This window comes from Mesocricetus auratus, unplaced genomic scaffold (assembly GCF_017639785.1).
Source record: "Mesocricetus auratus isolate SY011 unplaced genomic scaffold, BCM_Maur_2.0 Super-Scaffold_4256, whole genome shotgun sequence".
Lineage (NCBI taxonomy): Eukaryota > Metazoa > Chordata > Mammalia > Rodentia > Cricetidae > Mesocricetus > Mesocricetus auratus.
The window spans coordinates 15239208-15265325 of record NW_024429182.1 but is presented as its reverse complement, the minus strand read 5'-3'; the positions used below and the strand labels follow the sequence as shown (position 1 = coordinate 15265325).

The 26118-nt window shown below is 52.3% G+C and overlaps 2 protein-coding genes and 1 long non-coding RNA gene across 11 annotated transcripts in view; 2 read left to right on the top strand and 1 right to left on the bottom strand.

Moving 5' to 3' along the window:
• Gbf1 (golgi brefeldin A resistant guanine nucleotide exchange factor 1) overlaps positions 1 to 10301 on the top strand; it is a 125858-nt gene extending 115557 nt beyond the window's left edge. For 5 of the 9 annotated variants that reach the window (XM_040743544.1, XM_040743533.1, XM_040743523.1 and 2 more), the window contains 11 exons: positions 3216 to 3441; positions 3932 to 4092; positions 4204 to 4450; positions 4564 to 4769; positions 7172 to 7322; positions 7420 to 7550; positions 7741 to 7842; positions 8086 to 8199; positions 8315 to 8495; positions 8766 to 8894; positions 9493 to 10301. In XM_040743544.1, coding sequence (XP_040599478.1) covers positions 3216 to 3441; positions 3932 to 4092; positions 4204 to 4450; positions 4564 to 4769; positions 7172 to 7322; positions 7420 to 7550; positions 7741 to 7842; positions 8086 to 8199; positions 8315 to 8495; positions 8766 to 8894; positions 9493 to 9773 — 1929 coding nt within the window. In that variant the 3' untranslated portion in view covers positions 9774 to 10301. The remainder of the gene's footprint in view (positions 1 to 3215; positions 3442 to 3931; positions 4093 to 4203; positions 4451 to 4563; positions 4770 to 7171; positions 7323 to 7419; positions 7551 to 7740; positions 7843 to 8085; positions 8200 to 8314; positions 8496 to 8765; positions 8895 to 9492) is intronic. The other 4 variants (XM_040743538.1, XM_040743587.1, XM_040743576.1 and 1 more) reach the window with 1 other exon arrangement.
• Positions 1975 to 19910, bottom strand: LOC121139716. The gene is made up of 2 exons (XR_005876633.1): positions 19353 to 19910; positions 1975 to 3497 (listed from the first exon to the last, which is right to left on the bottom strand). It is a non-coding gene; the product is annotated as an uncharacterized LOC121139716 (long non-coding RNA).
• On the top strand, positions 19048 to 26038 carry Nfkb2 (nuclear factor kappa B subunit 2). The gene is given in 24 exon segments (XM_005063503.4): positions 19048 to 19163; positions 20130 to 20226; positions 20480 to 20561; positions 20673 to 20713; positions 20918 to 21016; positions 21098 to 21249; positions 21482 to 21588; positions 21669 to 21827; positions 22010 to 22114; positions 22240 to 22325; positions 22414 to 22500; positions 22502 to 22553; positions 22690 to 22815; positions 22924 to 23130; positions 23211 to 23352; positions 23687 to 23801; positions 23886 to 24099; positions 24244 to 24413; positions 24530 to 24632; positions 24754 to 24905; positions 25064 to 25133; positions 25329 to 25501; positions 25613 to 25724; positions 25799 to 26038. Coding segments are annotated over 23 exon segments (2700 nt in total). The 5' UTR covers positions 19048 to 19163; positions 20130 to 20205; the 3' UTR covers positions 25924 to 26038.
• The last annotated feature ends 80 nt before the right edge of the window (positions 26039 to 26118 follow it).

Genomic DNA, 26118 nt, shown 5'->3' with positions numbered 1-26118 from the left:
GCTGGGATTAAAGGCGTGAGCCACCGCTGCCTGACTAATGCAGCTTTCTATAATATCCCATCAAAGATTTTTGTGGATCTAGAGAAGCTTATTCTCTAGGTCCCTGCAATAGCCAAACATTTTGACAAAGAATGAAATGGGAGGAATATTATACCTAGTTTGTTGTTGTTGTGTTATATTTTAATTTATTTGCATGGATAAGTAGGTGTGTGCACATGTGTGTGACACAGGTGTACATGTGGAAGGCAGAAGACATCTTGTATTCCTCGGATATAACTCAATTATCAGTCTTGGCATGGTAGCAAGTGCCTTTACCCACTTACCCAGCTCAACGGCCTGGGTTTTTGTTTTTGGTTAGGTTTGTTATTGTTTTTGAAACAGTCTTACTGTGTAGGCCTGATTGGTTATTTTGACTTAGGGTCTAATGTGTATCTCTGTAAGACTTCACAGTCTTCCTGCCTCTGCCTCCCAAAACTGGGATTTCAGTTGTGTACCCCATACTCTGCCACTCTAGCCAACATTAAACTTTATTATAGCAACAATTATGTAGGCTGGAGTACTTCCAAGGTTAAGAACACTGGCTCCTCTACCAATGGACCCCAGTTGAATCTCCAGCACCCACACAGTAGCCAACAACCCTATGGAGCTCCAATCCAGGCATCTGATGCCCTCTTCTGGCCTCTGTAAATACTGCATTGGTGCAGTCACATACAGTCAATACATACAAGCAAATCATCCATACACATAAACAATAAATAAACTTTAAATCATGTAGATGAAGAAATAGACAGATAAAGCTATTAAACAAATAGATGACCCAGAAATATGTTCAACTAAATGGTTTTGGACTGTTTTGCTTTGGGGGTTTTTGTTTGTTTGTTTGGTTGGTTGGTTTTGATTTTGAGACAAGGTCTTTTTATGTAGCCTAAGTTGGCCATATTCTTGTCTTGATCTCCCAAGTGAGCTTTGGCTTAAACCTTTATTTTGCAGAAAAATTAAACAGATGATAATTTGAAAGCCATAATGGAGGGGCTGGAGAGATGGCTCATTAGTGAAGAGCACTGGCTGCTCTTGCAAAATGCCTTGGGATGGGTTCCCAGCACCACACAGTGACTCACAACCATCTGTAACTCCAGTTCCAGAAGATACAGTGCCCTTTTGTGACCTCCTTGGGCAGCAGACATGTACATGGTACACATAGCATACGTGTAGGCAAAACACTCATACACATAAAATAATAGATCTAAAAAATCAAATGTATATATTGTAAACCTTTAGTCACATAGGAGAAAACTTTATGATCTAAACTAAGTATTTCTAATGTGGTTTATTAGTTTATTACATACCTTTTTTTTTTAGTCAAAAGCCTGAACACAAACATCACTACATCAGGGAGGGACTCACGCTCACATCTCTCCTTGTAGACCTGGTCACAGTCTAAAACAAGCTTATTTTGCCTCTGTGCATAACCCTAAATTCTTCCTTCCCCTCAAGTGTCTACACTCTGACTACAAAGTGGAGCTGGGAAAGGTATAGAAAAATAAAGAGACCCTTCCTGCTCTTGTTCCTGTCCAAGCATCTGAAGTGACAAAAGCCTCCATAGTAACAGGAAGCAAAGAACTCCGACTGAAGGGCTGGGTACCTACCCAGCAAGAGGCTGTTCCTGCTTGTTGTAACTTGTGTGTCCCTACAGATAGGACTGTAACTAACCAAATGGTTAGTTAGTTAGATAGTTTTTAATTTTTAATTTATTTGAAATAGAGTATCACTGTATAGCCCTGGCTTGCCTGGAACTCACTGTATAGACCAGGCTGGCATTAAAGAAGTGTGCCACCATCCACCATGCCCAGCCCAGTAAGGATATTAAAAGCACAATCCATAAGATGGAGAATTGATAAATTAGACTTTACTCATGCTCAAAATTTTCAATCTATGACAACTTAGTTGAGAAAAATGAAAAATTATAAAGCGATATAAAATGTTTATAAATCATGTACTTGAGAAAAGCCTAGTATCAAAATGCAAACATGGAAAAAAAGAAATATTTCACAGATGATATACAAATGGCCAATAAGCCTGTGAAATAACATTTGCCATTAGAAAAATGCAAAAAATAACACACACCACTATGTACTTACCAGAACAGCTAAAATTAAAAGTGATAATACCAAATGCTGGCAAGGACACAGAGAAACTAGATTATTCATACATTTCTTATGGGAATAAAAAATAATGTAGCTACTCTAATGGCAGTTTATTATGAAACTGAATATTCACTTACCATACAACCCAGAAAATACACTTTTGGGCATTTATCCCAGAAAAAAATGAAGGCTTATTTTAACTTAAATATATGTATAAATGTTCACTGAAGCTGTAGTAGTTAAAGCCAAAAGCTGGAGTCAGCCTGACGACTTGCCGTAAGGGAATAAACTGTGGTACGAACATACGGTGAAATGCTATTCAGCTACTTAGAGCAGCAAACCTGATGTGTAAAGATGTAGGTGGATCTCCAGGTCGGGGAGACCAGGGGTAAGCGATAATTCTATCTAGATAACATTTGGAATTCACAGAATTTTAGAAGTTGAGGACAGATTGCTGAGGATTAGGGATGGGACAGGAGACAAGGATTAGAAATGTAGCTCTCCAGCAGCAGCGTGGGTCCCTTCATGTAGGACTAAGCACATCATAGTACACATGGGAAAGCCAGTGGAAACCAGTAGATTATTCCTAATTCTGTCCTTATTGACATGTTATGGTTAGTTCTACATCATTGTTTTTGGGATAGACTAGACAACGTAATGCAAGGAAGCTCTTTTTCTTTTTTTCTTTTTTCTTCTTTTTTGATTTTTTTTTTTTAAGACAGGGTTTCTCTGTATTGCTTTGGAGCCTGCACTGGAACTCGCTCTTTAGACCAGGCTGACCTCAAATTCAGATATCCACTTGCCTCTCTCTGCCTGCCAAGTGCTGGGATTAAAAGTGTACATCACCACCACCCAACCATAAGGAAACTCTTTATGTGTTGTTATAACTATATGTGAACATATAATTAATAAGAATACCAATATAAAAAAATGATGCATGGTCAAGGGTGTAAGGCCCAGGGTTCAATCCCAGTACTCCAAAAGAAAAGAAGACAAGGCTAGCTCAGCCAACTCTCCTTACTACCTAAGTGACTAATGGGGAAGACTGTATCTGTGTTTGTCCCATCCCAGGTCCTGCTGTCCCTGCGCATCTTGTTACTGATGAAGCCCAGCGTGCTGTCCAGGGTCAGCCACCAGGTTGCCTACGGGCTCCATGAACTCCTCAAGACCAATGCAGCCAACATCCACTCTGGTGACGACTGGGCCACCCTCTTCACGTTGCTGGAGTGCATTGGCTCAGGGGTGAAGCCTCCAGATGCTCTACAGGCCACAGCCAGGGCTGATGCTCCTGATGCTGGTATGCCCCTCCCCAGGAAGATGCTCACTGGCAGATAAGCAGTTAGGACCCCGGAGCTGCAGTGGGAAACCAAAACACAGGTTACACAGGCTATTATGTTCAGATTGAAAACACCTGATTCCTGCCATCTGCTTCCAGATACTCTTGTGCGCTTGGCTACCCACAGGCTATATAGCATAAAGGCAGGTAGGCAGTGCAGAAGGCTATCAAGCCAAGTTTCTACTGCCCTGAAGACCATTTTACAGAAACCTATGTCCTATGCCAGCCCTTTCCTTAACAGCTGCTATTAGCTACAATCAGAAGCCTATATTAGCTTGCTGCCCTGCTTGGTCAAGAGAGACATTGTTCAGGCCTCAGCCCTTTAGTAGCTGGACCAAAAGTAAGCCAGGCATGAGAGAAGATGCCAGGCCTAGCACTTTTCTTCAGGATCTGTTATCCTGTTCCATGTCCCATCTCTGCTCTTACTCTGCCTTTTCCCTGCCTGGCTTAGGAGCACAGTCAGACAGTGAGCTCCCATCCTACCATCAAAATGATGTCAGCCTAGACCGAGGGTACACTTCCGACTCAGAAGTCTACACTGACCATGGCAGGCCTGGCAAGATACACCGATCTGCCACAGATGCTGATATGGTCAACAGTGGTTGGTTAGTGGTGAGTATACTACCATCCTGAGATATAAGAAAGATTCTGGGTCCTCAGAGAGACACCTGAAGTCCCTTATAGGGAACAGGGGCTCCAGCTTGCGCCCCGTATATTTTACAGGTGGGGAAGGATGACATCGATAACTCCAAAGCAGGAGCAGGGCTCAGCAGGCCCAGCCCTTCACCCCTGGTTAATCAATACAGCCTCACAGTGGGCCTAGACCTGGGGCCCCATGACACTAAGTCCCTGCTCAAGTGTGTGGAATCACTGTCCTTCATTGTTCGTGATGCTGCTCACATCACCCCTGACAACTTTGAACTCTGCGTCAAAACTCTCCGCATCTTTGTGGAGGCCAGTCTGAATGGTGGTAAGTCACCTGTTGAAGGGACAGTTGGGCAGTGGGTCAGGTGGAGAAGGGGAAGGGTGGGGCATCTTCGACCTGAGGCTATGGGAATGTGACACAAGTCTGGCTCTGCTCAGGGTGCAAGTCCCAGGACAAACGTGCCAAGAGTCACAAATATGACAGCAAAGGGAACCGCTTCAAGAAAAAAACGAAGGAGGGCTCAGTGCTTCGGCGGCCCCGAACCTCCAACCAGCATGCTACTCGGGGTGGGCATAGTGATGAGGAAGAGGATGAAGGAGTGCCTGCCAGCTACCATACGGTGTCTTTACAGGTCAGTCAGGACGTAAGTATGGCACCCTTTACTTCTTCTCCTTCACTGAGACTCAGGACTTGGGTGGGACCAGGGAAAGTCAGAACTCAGAAGAAATATCATTGTGTACTGCCCCCCCCCTCTCTGTCACAGTGTTTCTCTTATCCAAAGCCACCTGTAAGGCTTTGCTTACAGTGCATGCTGTGTAGACCAGGCTGGCCTCAAACTCACAGATCTACTTGCCTCTGCTTCCTGTGTACTGGGGTCAAGTGTACACATCGCACTAAATTAAATTCATATTTTTTGAGCTGGGAATTTATCTCAGCCTAGCATGTGTAAGATCCTTAGTTCAGTTTATATATTTAAAGACTTCCCTTATTTAATACGTAACATATGCACATGATAGAAGGTTCAGAAGATATAAAAGCATAGACTGATAAGATTGAGTTTCCATTCATTCCTGTATCAGCCAGAGTTCCCCTAGAGGCACTATATCTCTAGCATTTTGTCTGTCCTCCCATAGTTATTAAGTGTCTGACTAAATAGAGAAACAGTTGCCTTCAGAATAGCCTTAGAAAGATGATGAAAAGCCGGGCATGGTGGCGCATGCCTTTAATCCCAGCACTCAGGAGGCAGAGGCAGGCAAATCTCTGCAAGTTCCAGGCCAGCCTGGTCTATAAAGGTATTTCCAGGATAGCCAGGGCTACACAGTGGGTAGGAGGCAGGAGAGATAGCTCAGCAGAGGACAGATAACCCAGCTTCAGATCCTAGTACCTATATCAGGTGACTAACTCCAGTGTCAGGGAATCTAACACTCTGGCCTCTGCAGGTACCTGTGCACACATGGTGTACTGAAGTCACATGGACACATGCGCGCGCGTGCACACACACACACACACACACACACACTTCTAAGAATAACTTAATTTGGAGGTTGGAAAGGTATCTCTGCAGTTAAGGGCACTAATTGCTCCTCCAAAGAACCCAGGTTCAGTTCTCAATACCTACCTGGCAACTCACAACATCTGTAACTACAGGTTGAGGGGACTCTGATGCCTTCTTCTGCCTCTGTAGGCACTGCACATACATGGTATACAGACATACTACAGGCAGAATACCCATACAGTATAAAATAAAAATGATTAAATCCTTTTTTAAAACAGAATAAATAGCCGGGCGTTGGTGGTGCATGCCTTTAATCCCAGCACTCGGGAGGCAGAGGCAGGCGGATCTCTGTGAGTTCGAGGTCAGCCTGGTCTACAAAGCGAGTTCCAGGACAGCCTCCAAGACAATACAGAGAAACCCTGTCTCGAAAAACCAAAAAAAAAAAAACAGAATAAATACATTTGGGAGGCAGAAGCAGGCAGTCTCTGAGTTCAGGGCCGTCTTTGTCTACAGAGTGAGTTCCAGGACAGCCGGGACTACACAGAGAAACCCTGTGGGGGTGGGGGAGGTTGATTTTTTTTTTTTAAAGAAAACTGGTGAAAACAAATCCGTGTTAAGTCTGGCCTTTGAGCCTGAGGTTACTGTCTCCATTCGTTTACCATTGAGTGTAAGCACATGCGCATAGCGTGAGAGTGAGGTTGGAGGGCACCTTTGTGAGCTGCTTCTCCTTCTCCCTATGCTCAGGTCAGGGCTCAGCTCAGGCTGCCAGGCTTGATGCCAAGCACCTCTACCTGCTGACCATCTCACCAGCCCAACAAGGGCAACTGACCTGACTCGAGAGATGACTCAAGTGCATAAAGGTGCTTGCTGCCAGGCCTGGTGACCTGAGACAGCCCCAGAACCCACATGATGGGAGACAGGACCAGTTCCTACAAATTGTCCTCCACACGTTGTCACACACACACACACACACACACACACACAAGTACTTTTTTATTATAATAAGATTAATAAAACCACTCTATCAGTAGGTATGGAATACGATTGACAGTGTCTTTCTTGGAGCCAGAGAGATGGCTCAGCAGTTAGGAAGAGGATCTGGGTTTCATTCCCCCACCCACATGGCAGCACACAGCAATTTAACTCCAGTCCCAGACGATCGATGTACATAGGGTCCCCTCTTCTCTCCTCCATGGACACAGCACGCACATGACAAACAAACAAAACATGTGTACAAGCAAAACACCCATAAAATAAATTTTAAATTAAGACAGGAAGATTTTTCATTCTCCCTGAAATCTTGTGGCATAGATTCAGTGTGCATGTCTTCTAAAGTCTCTCTCCTGTGATAGCTCTTGACTTCCTTACTCGGAGGAACACTGCCAGGACTAGAGCAGTGAGCCCAGGCTGAAGCAAAGAGCTGTAAGAGGAGTGGGGTGCCGCATAGCTTGTGCTGCGGGTCCCTTGAAGACTCAGTCAGGGATAGTGGGGAGGGTGGGGAGGACCCAGCAGAACAACTCTGGTCGCATCCTACACTCTCCTCATCCCAGCTGCTGGACCTGATGCACACCCTGCACACCCGGGCAGCCTCTATCTACAGCTCATGGGCAGAGGAGCAGCGCCACCTGGAGTCAGGTGGCCGGAGGATTGATGCTGACTCACGCACCCTCTGGGCCCACTGCTGGTGCCCTTTGTTACAAGGTAAACCTGGGGAAGGGTACAAGGTAGACAGGCGACTCGAAGCTTGTGGAGCAGCAGGTCAGTGCCTGGAAGACCCTGATCCTGCTCTCACTCTCAGGTATCGCCTGCCTGTGCTGTGACGCCCGGCGCCAGGTGCGGATGCAGGCTCTGACGTACCTGCAGCGAGCACTTCTGGTGCATGACCTACAAAAGCTGGACGCCCTGGAATGGGAGTCCTGCTTTAACAAGGTAGGACTCTTGCTGGTCTTAAGAGGAAGCTCAAATCATAAGACAGGAAGAGCCATCCAACCTAAAGAGCTCCTGCCATCCACCGCCATCAGAGGGTCTCTGCTGGTCTATGTCAGTCCACCAGGCTCAGCCTTCCAGGGAAGGTGTCCAGTCGACTGTGCTAAGGTGACATTGGGTGTTTACCTACCAGGTGCTGTTTCCTCTGCTGACCAAGCTGTTAGAAAATATCAGCCCTGCAGATGTGGGTGGGATGGAGGAGACCCGGATGAGGGCTTCCACGCTGCTATCAAAGGTACTGCTCACCACCCTGCTGTCCCTGTCCCTGCTTTTCCCACAGAGAAGCCAGGTCTTCTCATAGGGCTCAGAGATGACGTGTAAGTGCTCAGGGCTGCCCAGGGACTCAGGGAGGTCTGGATTTCAGAGAAACCTCTGACTGAATACTTATTAGCTGGGGCCAGCTTCCCTCAGCTTTGGAGAGGGCCACAGGAGGCACCTCCACTGCTGTTGGCTAAAAGAGGCTGGCTGTGGGCTCTAGGTTTTCCTGCAGCACCTGTCTCCACTGCTGTCGCTGTCCACCTTCGCTGCCCTGTGGCTCACCATCCTGGACTTCATGGACAAGTACATGCATGCGGGCTCCAGTGATTTGCTGGTATGTTCGGCCTCGACCACTTCCTCTTCCCATGCTGAGACAACCTGCTGTTTGCCCTTCGTGGCTGCCTCCCGCTTACCTCTCACTGCTGTTCATACTCTCACTGCCGCCTCAGTCAGAAGCAATCCCTGAGTCCCTGAAAAACATGCTCCTGGTGATGGACACGGCTGAGATCTTCCACAGTGCAGATGTGAGGGGCGGCGGCCCCTCCGCCCTCTGGGAGATTACCTGGGAGCGCATCGATTGCTTTTTGCCACACTTACGTGACGAGCTCTTCAAGCAGACTGTCATCCAGGGTAGGGTCTTACAAGGGATCCTCGAATTCTCTGCTCACCGGAGGGTGGACAGATTAATGGCTTCCCACTGGTCATGGTAGTACATGCCTATAGTGCCTAGTACTTAGGAACTGAAGGCAGGCCATCTTTGGGTACATATGAAGCCAGCCTTGGTTACCTGAGACCCTGTCCCGGTGGGTGTTGCCGGGGGGGGGGGGGCTGGTGGGGGACTAGCCAGGATCCTGCAGGAAAGAAAGCTCTGAAAGTTGCCATCTGGATTCTTTATTCCAGACCCCATGCCCATGGAGCCTCATAGCCAAAAGCCTCTGGCCTCCACCCACCTGACCCCTGCTGCCGGTGACCCCAGGACACCCGGCCATCCACCTTCCCCAGAGATACCCTCAGAAGGGGGGTTCTGTGGTGAGTTCGGCCGAAATGGTCAGTTGGAGAAAACCTACAAAGATGCCCAGGGTAGTTTAGGATCACTGCTGTGATGGGGCTAGGGGGCTGGGGAGAAGTCAGGGAGAGAAGGCTGTTTGCCTGCTCGTCCTATGCGAAACAGCAGGACCAGCTACCCCATGATGAGGTGCCCGCTTAAGCTTTCTAGGCTGGGAGGAGAGGGCTACGTCAATATCCAAAGGCCTGTCAGGGATGCAGGTAACATCCAGACCACAACTGACCTGATAGAGGAGTACACTGAAGGAGTTAAATATGGAGACGGGTAACTGTGTCCCGAAATGAGTTGTGGGGTTTTTTTATATTGACAGATGAATGCATTTTGTTACACCTTCTATCATTTAGTAACCAATCCTATAAACTCAAAACTGAAACTCGAGTTTTATTTTTATGTTTTAGTATATTTTGTGTTGTATGCTATGAGTTTTAGAAGGAGGTTTCTAACAACTTCACCTGAGAGAGGGGTTGGGAGGGGCAGAGGTTTGAGAAGACCACTAGGAGCTTGAGAGTTGTCTCGTGCCTACCAGAAGGTCTGACGGAAGCACCTTTGCTTTCCTTGCAGACTCAGAGAAGCCTGAGGGGACCCGAGCCACCAGCAGCAGCTCTCCCGGATCACCCGTGGCCTCCAGCCCCAGCAGACTGAGCCCCTCCCCGGAGGGACCTCCCCCTCTGGCCCAGCCCCCACTAATCCTACAGCCCTTGACTTCCCCACTGCAGGTGGGTGTGCCACCCATGACCCTGCCCATTATCCTCAACCCTGCACTCATCGAGGCCACCTCTCCGGTGCCTCTCCTGTCCACTCCCCGTCCTACAGACCCTATCCCCACCTCTGAAGTCAACTAAGGCCGGTCCCTCGGAGATCCAGACCGTTTCTTCCCACCAGGCCTTCCAGGCCCAAAGCGAGCTGCTGTTGCTACTACTTGATGGGGGAATGAGAACTTACGAGTCCCTGCTGGGATCCACGTCAGGCTGGGAGACTCTTCCACTGCTGCCCATTCCTAGCTTCCAAGCCGAGAGTGGACACAGGCATAACCTGTAGCCTCTGCCTTCAGCCTGGGCCCTGGGGAGGCATGGAGCCAACCCTGCTGTGCCAACCCTGTGGTGCCTGCCATGTGCCCCCTCCAGGTTAGGCACGAAGAGCCCAGCCCAAACACTCTGCACTTTGTTCCTCTCTCCATCCAGTCCCACCAGCCCTGGGCCACCTCCTCCAATTCCTCTTCCTTCATTAGATAGTTGGTCAGTTTGGAGTTGCTTGGCACCATGGAGGGTGGGCTGGTAGGACTTGATGGGGGCCTGCCCATAGGAGCATGTATATATGGAAAATAACACCAATGGACTTTTTATGATGTAATAAATGTTAGTACCAACACATTTCCTATTGCTCTGGTTTTCTTTTGTGTTTGTGTCAGGGCACTGTGTTATTGGGATGTCCTGTCCAAGACTTGCTTGGGCCTTGGATAAACAGGTAAAAGGAAGCTGAACTTACCACCAATGAGGCCTGATCCACCTGACCCCCAGCTACCAGCCAGAGGCTCCACCAAGAAGTTGCTATGTCAAGGGCTTATGCAGTTTCACAACCTTAAGAAAGCCTGGCAGGACCGTGGGGCAGGTAACTCAGAGCAGTTGTAGCCGTCCAGAACTCTTGCATGTGCCTCATGACCTGAGAGTACAAGGAGGCCATGAGTCTGGACAGGTAGTCGGCCATCTTGCCCACTGTGACAGGCATGTGTTTCCAGCCACAGGCTATCAGGCTGACTCCAAACTGCAGTATGTCCTGTTCCCTGCCCCACAGCTCCATCTACCCTAGTCACTGAAATGTGATTGAAGGACCTCTCTCCTTGACCTTTGCATCATGGTAAGGCAGACAAGACTGCATGGGGCAGGCACACCAGGACCAAGACACAGCCGGGACTCTGGGGATGGCAGAGCCCGGGCTGACCTGGCTGCTGGGTGCCACCCCAGCGCTGCTGCCAAGCCAAAACAAAGGCAGTTCTGGGTTTCACTTTCCCAGGTGCTTCCCTTGTAGCACTGGGGACCCCCTCACACTGATGCCTGGCAGTCTAGACAGCTTTTCTAACCTACGCTTCCCTTTGCACTGGCCAGAAGTTGAGGCCTCTATAAGTGTCTACTCAGGTGTAGGTAAGAGCACCCAAGAAACGCAAAGCACCTGATATGAGGAAATGGTCTCAGAACATGAGCTAGTTTCTCCTTTTTCCTTCCCACCCAGGTCCAGACCAGGACGAGTTTCCACGAGAGTCAGAAGCCTTGCCCAGCCCTGTGCCTGGGGAAATCAGGTACACGGTAGCGCGTGGGTGATGTAGAGAAGCCAGTCTACCGCCAGCTGGGCACCAGGGCCCTGCCACAGCCGTCTCTTCTCCCATACGAGCCGCACAGGTTCTGCTCTGAAAGCACCGCACATCTCTGGGGGTGGAGGGGATGCGGGGACAGGGACACGGTGGAACCCAGAGGCCATCTGCTGTGTTTTCCTAGATCAGTATACAGGAGCATCTATTCACTGATCCACCAAAGAAATTATTCCACCCAGTGTAGCCTGGTAAACAAATGAGTTTGTTGGGGTGACTCGGGTATAACAAGCTTTTCTTTTAGATCACCAATGAACTCCCAACTCATGACACAGGGACTTAATATTAGTTACATGATGGGAGAAGTCCTTCTGTGTATATGTTGTCCTATTGGTTGTAAATAAAGCACTGTTGACCAATAGGGAAGCAAGATAGGTGGGACTAGGAGTCAAGGAGGATTCTGGGAAATGTAGTCAAGAGTAGAGAGCCACCATGTGATCCCGGAAAGAGAGGACGCATGAGGCTGCGTCCTCGGTAAGATAAGACCTTATAAAAATATATATTAGTAATTATGGGTTAATAATTAAGTCAGAGGTAGCCGATAAGAAACCATAACAAACGGCCAACCGCTTCATAATTAATATAGTGTCTCGCGTTATTTGGGGGCTGAGACAGTGGCGGGACCCAGGCAGCTGGCGGGAAAGAATACAAGGTAGAGTCATGAATGCTTGACCGTATCTTAGGCTCGTTTCTCGATATCTCTTATACTTACTTTAACCTGTTTCTCGTCATCTACATTTTGTCTGGGGTCTTTTTTCATTCTGTACGTCCTACTGCGTCTCTGGTTGGCTGGCATCTCTCTCTCTCTCTCTCTCTCTCTCTCTCTCTCTCTCTCTCTCTCTCTCTCTCTCTCTCTCGTCTCTCTCTCTCTCTCTCTGTCTCTCATTGTCTCTTCCTTTCGAGTCCAAATTCTTCCTCTTACTTATTCTCTCTGTCTGCCAGCCCCACCTACCCCTCCACTGCCTAGCTATTGGCTGTTCGGCTTTTGTATTAGACCAACCAGGTGCCGTAGGCAGGCAAGGGGAAACAAATGTCAGTCTTTACATAGTTAGACAAATGCAGCATAAACAAATGTAACACATCTCTATAGTCAAACAAATGTAAAGTAATATTCCACAGCACTGAGGCACCTGCATCACCTGAGAAGCCCACCCCAGCATGGGTGATGGGTCATGAAAGCTTCATCACTGGGGTCCCAACCCCGTCAACCTTCTACCCCATTCCTAGACCATGAGTAGCTGGGGCAGGGTAGATGGGAAGTGGTAGTTGAGCCCACAGGTGAGGCTTTCTATCCCTCACTCCCCTCTGTGAGGGAGGCACACAGGCCTGAGTGTTCCCTATCAAGCTACTCTGACTCCAAGATAGCACTGGTCATCTCCAGCTTGGGGACAGACCTGCACTAGGCCATCCTGTGAAGAAAGGGGAAGGACAACTGTGTGTCTCTCAGTTAGTCTCGCCAAGTAGAGAAGACACTGGAGGATTACAGGCTAACCCCTGCTGGGAAGCAGAGAGATCTGAGTCTGGGCCCCAGCACCCATGTTGAGCGGCTCCTAACCGCCGGTAACTCCAGCTCCCTCTTACAGCCTTTACATTCCCTCGCACATACCCACAGACAGACAGACACAACTAAAAATAAATGCATTTCTTAAAAAGAAAAAGCAGGGCAGTGGTGGCTCACACCTTTAATCCCAGCACTTGGGAGGCAGAGGCAGGCGGATCTCTGTAAGTTCAAGGCCAGCCTAGTCTACAGAGCGAATTCCAGGACAGCCAGGGCTACACAGAGAATCCCTGTCTCAAAAATTCAAAAGAAGAAGAAAAGGAAAATCACTCACCAGAATTCCTTCTATTACAAAGAAGAACAGCTGAATCATGACAACAATATCTCTTCTTAGAAAGCAAAGATGGCCATGAGAGAAGGCTTCAGGTCTGACCAACAGGGGCCACACGTTGGTGATGTGGAAGTGATCGAATCCTTGGGGAGGCCACAGCCTGCTCTGGAGGAAAACGCCTGTCTCCCTTTGAGCTCTGATCAGACACCCCTGCAGTCTCACCAGCATGGCTGCCCGACCTGAACAACACCAGTGGACACACTAACATGGAAGGGGAATTCCAAAAATCCTCAACCCTAGGCGAAGGGCTAGGGGCAACTGAGCAACGCGCCAGCAAGAAAGCAGGCTGCTCCTCAGGGAAGAGCCTCCCAGCTGGTCCTCCTCTACAACAAAGAAAAAGAGACCACGAATGTGAGAGGGAGCAAGAGGGCACATGGGAGGGATTGGATAGAGAAGAGGAAAGAGGGAAAGATGTAATTGTGATTTCAAACTTCAGGGTTTCTCTGTGTATCCTTGGCTGTCCCCACCCACAGTCTCTGAATATTTGAGCATCCACAGCTCTCTGTTTTCTCGGGGTGATTGTTGCAGAATAGTATTTAAGGTGAGCTACTTTTGTTTATGCTCTGGAACGTTTGTTTAATGATGCAGAGATGTGTTGGATTACATAAAATTCGCCTGCGGTCAGGAGGCTGGGTCAGCAACAGGCTGACAGGAAGTTATAGGGAGGAGCCAGGTGGAGAAGGGTTTGTAAGGGGGGCAAGAAAAAGCACGAGGACTTCTGGGAGACATAAGGGGGTGAGCTGCTTGCTGTTCAGCCTCTCTGGGAAGCAGGACTCTACCTCAACCTTTGACTCTTGAGTTCTTTAACAGGACAGAGATTTGAATAAGTTTTCTTAGTAGCTTTGGAAGAGTTGGTACCTGAGGGACCAGAATTCTCTCAGGCAGCGCTCTTGAGGTCTAGGGCAGTTGCTGAATAGGATAGCCTAGTTTAAGAGGCAGCTGCAATTAAAAAAAAGAAACACAGCAGGTGATGTCATCCTCTGGCAAACCATTGAACACCATCCATCGCATTGACTCCGTGCCCTGCTCCAGCTTTCCAGTGCTGACTCCTAACTTGGAATCACCCTCCTACCCTTCAACACTTCACTTGAGGAACTGACTCAGTCTTTCTTTCTTTATTATTGTTTAATTTAAATTAGAAACAAGCTTGCTTCACATGTCAATCCCAGCTCCCTCTCCCACCCCTCCTTCCCATCCCCCCCAACCCCCTCCCCAATCCCCACTCCACTCTCCAGGGAGGGTGAGGCCCTTCATGGGGGATCTCCAAAGTCTGTCATATCATCCCTGGGGCAGGACCTAGGTCCTCCCCCATGTGTTCAGGCTGAGAGAGCATCCCTCCGCGTGGTATGGACTCCCAAAGTCCATGTGGATGCCAGGGATAAACACTGATCTATTGCCCCAAAGAATGCCGAGGTCTCCTCCTCACTGACACCCACATTCACGGGGTCTGGGTCCCATGCTGGCCTCTGAGCTATCAGTTTGGGGTCCATGAGCTTCCCCTTGTTCAGGTCAGATGTTTTTGTGGGTTTCACCAGCCTGGTCTTGACCCCTTTGCTCATCACTCCTCCTCCTCCTCCTCCTCCTCCTCCTCTATAACTTGTTTCCAGGAGTTCAGTTCAGTGTTTAACTGTGGGTGTCTGGACTCACAGGCTTTCTAAATTACCAACATTAAGGCAGAAGTTCCTTTTTCACAAGATATGTTTAATTTTATGTGTATACGCTCCATTTATGGGACCCTGGCCTCCCTCCTTTGTTTTTGCTTGGTATACCATGCACTCTTTTAGAACCTATGGCACTTTTATTCCACTGTCTATCCTATTCAAACAAAATGCACCCAAATTCCCTGCCCCTTTTGGAGACAGAGTCCTGGAAATTGAACTCAGAGCCTTGTTCATGCTAGATAAATGCTCTATTTCTAATCTATAGCCCCACCCCAAAGTTCTTTCTTCAATTTACACTGGCTTACTCTCCCTCAGATATGACAGACACACTCATGTGGGACCTTTGCAGTGATCAGCCCTCCACACAAATGGTCTCTCTCTGGATATGACACAATTCACACTCCCTAGTTTATTCCAAGTCACGGTCTTTCTGTTTGTTTGGGGTTTTTTGTTTTTTGAGAAAGAATCTATAAAATCCTAGCTTGCCTCGAACTCACAGAGATCCACATGCCTTCTGAGTGCTGGGATTAAAACACTGTGTAAACATTACCTCTTCAAAGCAGCTCTCCCTGACTGCTATCTGAAATCCCTACTCATGCTCATTTTCCTGCCTACTTAACATTCCTCAGCAGAACTTAGAAATGACATACGTCTACTTGATTTCCATCTGCAAGCTAGGACATTGTTTTTCCATAGATGTCCTCATTGTTTATTGGCAAATGAATGGGGCAGATTTCTGATGCATCTTCTCTGTGCAGAAGCAGAAATCCTTACGATGGGGATGTCCTTTGGCATGTCATGACTATGTGTATTGTTTTCATTGGTTGATGAATAAAGTTGTTTTGGCAAATGGACAGGCAGAATTTGGCTAGGTGGAAGTTTTGAACCAAGAGGCAGGGAGAAGGAAGACAGAGTGACTAGACACCATGTAGCCACTAGGGAAACAAGATACCAGGGCATCATCTAGGTAAGCCAAGGTCACATGGGGATTCACAGATTAATAGAAATGGGTTGATAATTAAGAGAGAGCTACGTAATTAGAAGCATGAGCCATCAGCCAAACAATTGTAATAATAAGCCTTGGAGTGGTTATTTCATTGTGGCTGGGGGCGGGGGTCCGGTAAGTGGGACGGAGACAGATGGAGAAAGTCTCCCCTTACATCTTTATGTTGAAAGTGGAGCAACAGCCAGACAGTGGTGCACACACCTTTAATCCCAGCACTCAGCAGGCAGGGGCAGGCGGGTCTCTGTGAGTTTCCCTGGTCTACACAGGACATCCAAGGCTATACAGATAAACCTGTCTAGAGGATACAGGGAGGTTGAAGGGGTAAAGGCACTTCTTAAGTCCAGAGAGATGACAGCAATGGGCAACTATTTAGAGTTAGCTGACATCTCTGGGCCATGTGCCCTGGGAAGTGCTGAAGGCTTTGTTACAGATGTGTGCGTATGCATTCTTGTTACACTTAGTCTCTGAAAATTTCTATACTAGAAGGTTTAGGGGCTCAAGAGATGGCCCAATAGCTAAGGGTGCTCACTGCTCTTTAAAAAGGACCTGAATTTTGCTTCCAACACCCACAACCTTCTGTAACTCCAACCCCAAGGGACCCAGCAGAGGCCGTCTCCTGGCCTCTGCTGATGAATGCGCGTACGTGCGCGCGCACGCGCACACACACACACACACACACACACACACACACACGAGTGCATCAATAGAAATAACAAAAATAGGTCTGTAAAGGATTTATTTTCAGTTTAGAACCTATCAGAATTTTGAAACTAAAGGAGTTCGGTTCCTAGAGGTGCGGTTTGGAATGCCGTGGAGGCTGCAGGACACTGGTGAGCTACAGCAGCTAGCACGGGTGCACCTCTGTCCACTTAGAGTTCAGAATCTGCCGAGTGGCACGCGCCTCCAGTCTCAGCACGTGGGAAAGACGTGAGAACCAGAGGACTGCCCTGAGTTTGAGGCCAATGTGATCCACACAGCAAGTGCCAGGCTAGCCAGGGCTACATAGTGGGACCCTGTCTCCAACTCCTCCCAAAACAGAACTCTGATTTAAGGTTCGAGAGCCTGCTTGATGGCTAAGAGCACTATGTTCTTGTAGATGCCCCTGCATTGAAAGTAAGTAGAACGCCAATCAGCAGTGGTGGAGCACACCTTAATCCCAGCACTTGGGAGGCAGAGGCAGGCGGGATCTCTTGAGTTCAAGACCAGTCTACAGGGTGAGTTCCAGGACAGTCAAAGCTACAGAGAGAAACCCTGTCCTGGGGGGGGCAGTCTATTCTCTCTCTTTCCTCCATATGCCTTAGTTTCATCAACAGCGTAAATAGATACAGTTGGCACCTGTAGTCTGAAAGTTTCATCTCTTAAGATTAGTGAAGCCCAACCTGTAGCCTATGCAAACACCCTAAGAATAAAAAAAAAAAAACTGAAATGCTTCTTGTCTCAAGCATTTACTCTAAGGGTGGGGCAGATAAGAATTAATACCGCTCCCTTCCTGGTACTAGTTCAAGTCTATAATCATGTCCTGCAGATCAGGGCAGCCTCGGAAGAGCCCTGAAAGAGCTGTGCTCCGGAGTGGAGATGGACTGCACACATAGCTCTTACAGGGAAAGCTGACAGTCAGACACCAGTCCATGCTAGGAATCCTTGTCTTGACCTTGTCAGTAGACATGTTCAGCAGAGGTCACAGAGTGCGAAAGGCCATTCATTTCTAGTCCATGCTATGAATCCTTGTCTTGACCTTGTCAGTATACGTGTTCAGCAGAGTTCATAGAGTGTGAAAGGTCATTCATTTCCAGGGTGCCTTTTTATTTATTTGGGGTTCTTTTTTTTTTTTAACAGGGTTTCTCTGTATAACAGCTCTGACTGTCCTGGAACTTGCTCTGTACACCAGGCTGGGCTTGAACTCACAAGATCCGCCTGCCTCTACCTCCCAAGTGCTGGAATTAAAGGTGTGCAACACCACTGCCCAGCTCAGGGTGGCTTTTAAAATCGTTTTTTAAAAGATATTTTATGTATGAGTGTTCTATCTGGATGTACATATTTATGCCAGAAGATGGCATCAGACCTCCCTAGAGATGGTTGTGAGCCACCATGTGGTTGCTGGGACTTGAACTCAGGGCCTCTGGAAGAGCAGCCAGTGCTCTTAAATGCTGAGCCCTAAAATAGATGAATTTTTGGGAGTGGGTGGGAACAGAGGAAAGTGTGCATGAATTCAGCACTCTCAGAGGCTGGGGGGAGACAGTGGCATCCTCTGCTGTTGCAGTTTCACACACCCGTGAGCTGTCTGCTGGAAAAACAGTACTGGAGGGCTTACCCACTGAGCTGCCTCCCCAGCCTCAGACGGTAGCTGCACCTCAGACATGCAAGGCACACCGCTGAGCAACAGCCATTTTCTACACTGGAGGAAGTTTGAAACACTATACTTTGTGTGCATGTGTGTTGAGATAGGGTGACGTCCAACTGGGGATCCTCAGTCTCACGAAAGCTAGGACTGCAGGTCTGTATGTATTAGCACATCTGGCTGGTCGCCCGTCAATTCTAATAGTCCAGACATCTGTGGTGGATGAACAAGGCCTGATACTCCCAGTCAAGCATTTCTTTTTTTTTTTTTTTCTCCCAGCGCACTGCTCCTCCAACAGGTCATCCTGAAAGCCTGGACCCCTGTGAACCCGCCACTTACAGAATAAAATTCTCAGTCTCCTCCAGAAGCCATCAAAGCTGAGACAGTTGATGACCCCAGCGTTTCCTTGCGGATCCAGAAAGGCCACTAGGTGGCGATCTGGAGCTGACCGCAAGATCAGCCTCCTTCCTCTTCCCTTAATTTCCCAGCATCGAGGTCCCTGTCCCGGAGGGACCCGAGTGTCGGGGCTGGCCCGTTTCCCCTGGGTTTCCCCCGTTTCAGAGACAGCCAAGTGCTAAGCGCAGCAAGAGCAGGGGGGGCCCTGCGCTCCCTAGCCCTCCGGGGCAAGCCTGGGAGGGTGCAGAGATCCGAGCCCCGCACTGCGCTGGCTTGGCCGTCCCTCCTCGCCCGTCCGCAGCAGAACCGGCGCGGGGTGACACCCGGTGACCAGCCCCCGGGCAAGCCTTCCCCGCAAGGGGCGCGCCGGCGTCGCTCCGGGTTGGCTACAAGAGTCCGGGAGTTAAACTTTCAGCCAATAAGAAAAGGGCATGAGGAGTGACGCACGGGAACGTCACGGGAATTCCCCCCCTCGGGGGGCCGAAAGGGGCTTTCCCGGCTGGAGCCCGGTGGCCGGAGAGCAGCAGCGACCCGTCCAGGGCAGGGCTCGGGAAGAAGCGGAACCAGAGCCGCCGCCGCGGTGAGTGGCCGGGGAGTGGAGAGGGAGGGGCAGGGCCTCCGGGTGACAGTCCGGGGCTGGACACCACCTCCAGAGCGCACGCCGGCGAGCACGACACCCTGGCCCGCGCCGACAGGTCCGCCGGCCCCGCGGGTGTCAGCCGGTGCGCGCGCGCGACGCCTGCCCGCCCCGAGCGGCTCCAGGACTCACCTGTGCGGACCGACGCTCACTCGCACGTGCAAGCGGCCAGCGCTCGCACTCCCCACGCACTCTAGACTCTAGGGCCGAAACGCACACTCCTGTCGCGGGCACGCGTGTTAGGGATGGTTGTGGCATTGGGGTCTCCAGGGCCGGTCGCCCGGAGCAGGTGCAGCGGGGGACTCCGGGAAACTGAGATGCTCCGGGGTCGCTAGAGCCCGGGGAGGGGGGCACTCCTTTCCCCACCCCAGGCTCTGTCGCAGTCTCTGGGCAGCACCCCGGGGGCCCCACTGGAAGAGCCCCCGCCTACGGGCCGTTCGGAAAGAGGCCTCCGACGGCAGGAATGTCCCCACAAAAGCCCCCGGGTGAATCAGCCGTGTCCGCCACGCCGGCCGAAAATCCCAAGGTTGCTCCAGGCCGCGGAGTGGGGGCAGGCGGCCTAGGCCCCGACCGAGCCCCGGGGGGCTGCAGCCGCTGCGGGGGAACCAGGAACAGCCCAGGCCTCGCGCCCCTCCCGCCGCGGGGGCGGGGCCCCAGCGTCATTTCCAGGCCCGCCCCCTCCGGCTCCGCCTCCCCCTGGTATTTTCGGGACTTTCCTAAGCTGCGCTAACTTTCTGCCCCTTCCCCTGTCCGGCCCCGCTCCGGATCTCGACCTCCACCCGATCTCACCCGCCACGCCCGGACGGGCGGCCGGGGGAGACCAGACCCTCCCCCCGAACCCGGGCCCCCTCTCCCGCCCACCCCTCTCCCCGCCTCCCCTCCCCCATCCCGCGCCTCTCTTCACTTTAGGCGGGCGTCTGAGAATCTCTGGGAAGCCGGACGAGGGCCCGAAGCCGCCAGACACAGTCGGGCCTAGCCCAGAGACATGGACAGATGCTACGACCCAGTGAGTCACGCTGCCTGGCCCTGAAGCCGGCTTGTGCCCCCGTGTCTGTCTGCTCGCTCGTCTAGCGAAGGCTCTCCACTCCCCTGCTTCTGCATGTCTTCCGATGGTCTCAGTCTGTCCGTCTGTCCCGTCTGCAAACTTTGCCCAGACAGAGCCTCCTCGTGGCTTGAGGAGGAGCCCAGTGACTGCTGAGGGTTTGGTCCCGGGAGGAGGAGGGCTCAGATTCAGCTGCCACCTTCTGTCTGAAAACCAGGGTCTGGATGGCATCCCCGATTATGATGATTTTGAGTTCAGCCCCTCCATTGTGGAGCCCAAGGTTCCAGCCCCAGAGACAGGTCAGTGAGCCCACAGCCTCAGGTGTCCCCGCGTGGAGGGGCGTGAGCGTGTGCCCGCTGCCCGAGGGATGGGCTTGCAGATCCTGGCTAAGCAAGGGCCTCTGTTTGCAGCCGACGGCCCCTATCTGGTGATTGTGGAGCAGCCCAAGCAGGTGAGTGAGACGCGGAGGTGTTCCTAGCGTCCACCTTGGGGACAAGTGGGGTAACTATGAACGACGGGAAGCCGCTGCGATTGGATAGGGCTGTTGGTCTGTTGCGGGGAGGTGTTCAGGAGACACACTGTTGGTCATTGTGGTCAGTGGGGGTGGGGGCGCTTGTCTCTCCTGACCGCAATGTCTCTGTCATGGAACCCTCAGCGAGGCTTCAGATTTCGATATGGCTGTGAGGGCCCCTCCCACGGGGGCCTTCCAGGTGCCTCCAGTGAGAAGGGCCGGAAGACCTACCCTACTGTCAAGGTGAGCTTGTGACGCTGGGGGCAGGGGGGGGGGGGCAGTGTGTCCAGAGTGCCACTACTGACAGCCCTTTGCCCTTCTCAGATCTGTAACTATGAGGGACCAGCCAAGATCGAGGTGGACCTGGTAACTCACAGCGACCCACCTCGTGCGCACGCTCACAGTCTGGTGGGCAAGCAGTGCTCAGAGCTGGGGGTCTGTGCCGTGTCCGTAGGACCCAAGGACATGACAGCTCAGTAGGTGCCCCCGTTCCTGGCCCCCAAAGGGATGCGCATGGCCTGCCAGTCTTGGGTCCCGGCACACAAAGGGGAGAGACTTTTACTTTGGCCCAGAACCCCAGGGCTCAAGTATAAAGCACAGCTTCCTTGGAGGACAAAGCCAGGCTGAGCAGTGGGGAGGCTGTTTGGGGGGGGGGGGGGGGAAGAGCTCCGTGGACAAAGCGCTCAGACTCCTCCTCCTCCTCCCCAGGTTTAATAATCTGGGTGTTCTGCATGTAACCAAGAAGAACATGATGGAGATTATGATTCAAAAGCTTCAAAGGCAGCGGCTGCGTTCCAGTCCCCAGGGCCTTACAGGTATGGCCGCTAAGGGTTGCCGGGTGTCGAGGGGCAGGGTAGTGTGGCCCAGCGCTCACCCCAGCCTGGCTGTCCGTCAGAGGCTGAGCGGAGGGAGCTAGAGCAGGAGGCCAAGGAGCTGAAGAAAGTAATGGACCTGAGCATTGTTCGCCTGCGCTTCTCCGCTTTCCTTCGAGCGAGCGACGGCTCCTTCTCGTTGCCCCTGAAGCCGGTTATCTCGCAGCCCATCCACGACAGCAGTGAGTACCCTGGGGTGGGAGCACCCACACGAGCATTGGGGTGCCTTCAGTCCGTGGGGGCGTGAGCTGCCGACACGTGTGCCGTGAGTGGGCTTAAGCTGGTCCGAGTGCTGCTTCTGTCTTTTCCTGACGTGAGAAAATGACCACAAAGCCAATGTAGCCCTAACCCATCTCCCTCCTAGAGTCTCCAGGAGCCTCAAACCTGAAGATTTCCCGAATGGACAAAACAGCAGGCTCTGTGCGTGGTGGAGACGAAGTCTATTTGCTTTGTGATAAGGTGCAGAAAGGTGAGGGCCCTCTGGGAATTAAAAACACTGGTTGTTGGGGGGCGGGGCGGGGGCGGGGCAACCTCAGAATGACCGCCCTGGACGTGCAGATTCTCCCTGTGGCTAAGCTTCGCTTTTCTCGGTAGATGACATTGAGGTTCGGTTCTATGAGGATGACGAGAACGGATGGCAAGCCTTTGGGGACTTCTCTCCCACAGACGTTCATAAACAGGTACTGAGGGGCTAGGGCCTGACCTGGAGGCAGAACTGGGCAAAGATCTCACTGACACCAAAGGTCTTTCTCCCACCCTCCACCCCAGTATGCCATTGTGTTCCGGACACCGCCTTATCACAAGATGAAGATAGAGAGGCCTGTAACGGTGTTCCTGCAGCTGAAGCGCAAGCGTGGGGGGGGATGTCTCCGACTCCAAACAGTTCACCTATTACCCTCTGGTGGAAGGTGGGGCCAGGCTTCAGGATTCCCAGGGGCAGGAGGGGGCAAGGTGGCCTCGATGGCACCCTAGAGGTGGCTGCTGGTGCCGGGCTTGGAGACTCCCGTGTGTTGGAATTTAACACCCTGTTTCTTGTTCCCCTAGACAAGGAGGAAGTGCAGCGGAAGCGGAGGAAGGCCTTGCCCACCTTCTCCCAACCCTTCGGGGGCGGATCCCACATGGGTGGGGGCTCTGGGGGCTCTGCTGGGGGTTATGGAGGCGCTGGAGGAGGTGAGCGGGCCCAGTGGCCGGGAGAGGGGTGGAGGAGATGAGGGAAAGTTAGAAGAGAAGTCTGGGAGAGTCCTGGCTGGCACCTCACAGCCTTGCCCATGCCCACAGGTGGCAGCCTCGGCTTTTTCCCCTCCTTGACCTACAGCCCCTACCAGTCCGGCGCCGCCCCAATGGGCTGCTACCAGGGTGGAGGGGGCGGAGCGCAGATGGCCGGCTCTGGGCGGGGCGTGGATGCTGGGGAGGAGGCGAAAGATCCGAGCGCGCCCCCGGAGGTCCCCCAGGGCGAACCGCCGGCCCACGACGCGCTGCAGCGAGGTATGTCTCAGGAGTGCTGGCAGGCGGGCGCGCTCCGGACTGGGGACCTGGCCCGCACCCACGCGCCCTGTCGCCTCCAGCTCGCGAGTACAACGCGCGCCTGTTCGGTCTGGCGCAGCGCAGCGCCCGAGCGTTGCTGGACTACGGCATCACCGCGGACGCGCGCGCTCTGCTGGCGGGACAGCGCCACCTGCTGACGGCCCAGGATGAGAACGGAGACACGTAAGCCGCCCGAGGGCCAGCAGCCTGGGGACATCCAGGGGGTCTCCTGGTACCACCAGGTCTAGAGGTTGGCAGTAGAAGAAACTGGAAAGAGCCGAATCCTAGAGTCTAACATGTCTGGTCTCGGATCCTCGTTATTTTCTAGTTGTGTTCAAGAAATTTATTCTTCCCCAACCTTCAATTTTGTTAGCTGTGAAAGGGGCACAGTAGCAAGGTGTGACAGAGGATAAAGATGTTGACGTTCAGGGTTCACCAGTGAAGGTGACCATGAAGGTGTTGAGTTTTGAGGGCAGCTGATGCTCTGGGTGGCTGAGTCTCACTCTCCAACCCCCAGACCGTTGCACCTGGCCATTATCCATGGGCAGACTGGTGTCATTGAGCAGATAGTCCATGTCATCTATCATGCCCAGTACCTTGGGGTCATCAACATCACTAACCACCTGCACCAGGTAAGGGTGAGGGTGAGGGGCAGGGTTTGAAGGCAGGGAGTCCTAAGCTGCATTGAGCCTGGCTGTCTCTGCCTTCCCCTCCAGACACCTCTGCACCTGGCAGTAATCACTGGCCAGACAAGGGTAGTGAGCTTCCTGCTGCAGGTGGGTGCGGACCCCACACTGCTGGATCGCCATGGAGACTCCGCTGTGCACCTGGCTCTGCGGGCGGGTGCTGAAGCCCCAGGCCTGCTGCGGGCACTGTTGCATAGCGGGACCCATGCCGTGCCCCAAATATTGCACATGCCTGATTTTGCAGGTAAGTTTCCCACCTCCTCCAGGCCTGAGACAAGGGTGGAGACCAAGAAGGATAGAGGGTTAGTAGACATGGGTTGCCGGGTCAGGGTTTGTTCGGAGGCCACCTTGGGGTCACCGCTGCAGGTCGGGTGTGCTGTCTCTCTAGGACTATACCCAGTACACCTGGCAGTTCATGCCCGGAGCCCCGAGTGCCTGGATCTGCTCGTTGACAGAGGAGCTGAGGTGGAGGCGGCCGAGAGACAAGGGGGCCGAACACCCCTGCATCTAGCCACGGAGATGGAGGAGCTGGGGCTGGTCACCCATCTGATTACCAAGGTGGGAGTGGAGACTGGAAGGGGCGGGGAGGGTTGTGGCAGGAACGGGAGTGGTGAAGAGGTGTATGGAAAGGCTCCGCTACTTGGGCCATGCTGGTCACGACTTGCCGCCCGCAGCTCCATGCTAACGTGAATGCACGGACGTTTGCTGGAAACACGCCCCTCCACCTGGCAGCTGGGCTGGGATCCCCAACCCTCACTCGCCTCCTCCTAAAGGCTGGTGAGTTTCACCCTTACGTATGAAGGGGGCAGGAAAGAGAAAGGGGCCTCCCAGCCACTGTGCAGTCCTCAGTGTGGAACCCTCCACTGGTCTCTTCTGACGGCCTGGCTCCCTCCTGCAGGTGCTGACATCCACGCAGAGAACGAGGAGCCTCTGTGCCCTCTGCCCTCACCCCCCACCTCTGGGAGCGACTCTGACTCTGAGGAACCTGAGAGGGATACCCAGAGAAGTTTCCGGGGACACACACCTCTTGACCTCACGCGCAGCACCAAGGTGAGGCCGTCCTAGCAATAGAAATACGGAGGTGGCCACTGGACTAACCCTAACCCTAACCCTAACCCTAACCTCCTGGGCTGGGGGATGTGGGCCTGATCACAGACTTGAGGAGAGCTGGCTTAAGGTCTGGGATGAAAGGCAACACTGTCCCCCAGGTGAAGACTCTGCTGCTAAATGCTGCTCAGAGCACCATGGAGCCGCCCCTGGCACCTCCCAGCCCTGCAGGTGAGATAGGCAGGCGTCTGCAGTCTCAGGCGCCTCGTCCCAGAGGTGATCTCCTTAGGACTCCCTTTCTCTACCCTCTGCATCCCATCAACGTCTGCCTTGTCTGTCATGTCACCAGGGACAAAAGCTGTGTCCAGGTATGTCTCCCTGCCCAGCCCTGCAGCTACCTCACAGATGATCTGTTTGTCTCCTCAGGGCCAGGGCTGTCCCTGGGGGATGCAGCCCTGCAGGACCTGGAGCAGCTGCTCGATGGGCCAGAAGCCCAGGGCAGCTGGGCAGAGCTGGCAGAGCGGCTGGGGCTGAGGAGTCTGGTGGACACATACAGGAAGACCCCCTCACCCAGTGGCAGCCTCCTGCGCAGTTACAAGGTGGGCACTCGGAACCCCGCTTAGCTTCCAGAGACCCATCTCAGAGTCTTCCCACAGGACTTCCTACCCACACCCTAGACATCACTGGGGCCTCCTCTCCTTTCTCATCAGCTGGCTGGTGGGGACTTGGTGGGTCTGCTGGAGGCCTTGAAGGACATGGGTCTACACGAGGGAGTGAAGTTGCTGAAAGGTCCTGAGACCCGGGACAAGCTGCCCAGCACAGGTAAGGGCTGGCTTGGAAGGGGCATCTGGGCTGAGGGTGGGAGGCCGAGGCTCAACTCCCTCCTGTTTCCCCAGCAGAGGCCAAAGAAGACAGTGCCTACGGGAGCCAGTCTGTGGAGCAGGAGGCAGAGAAGCTGTGTCCACCCCCTGAGCCGCCAGGAGGGCTCTGCCATGGGCACCCCCAGCCTCAGGTGCACTGAATGGTGCCATCCTCTCCCACCTGGACCCCTCTGTACAGCACCCTGCCTCGCCTATATCTTATTTAACACCTCGAGCCCACACCTCAGTGGGCCAAATAAAGGATTCCTTTGGGAAGGGGAAGGCCCATTCCCAGCTTACGGTACGGCAACCCCAATGTGATGCCCATCCCTGCCCCTGAGTGCGAGGAGAGGATA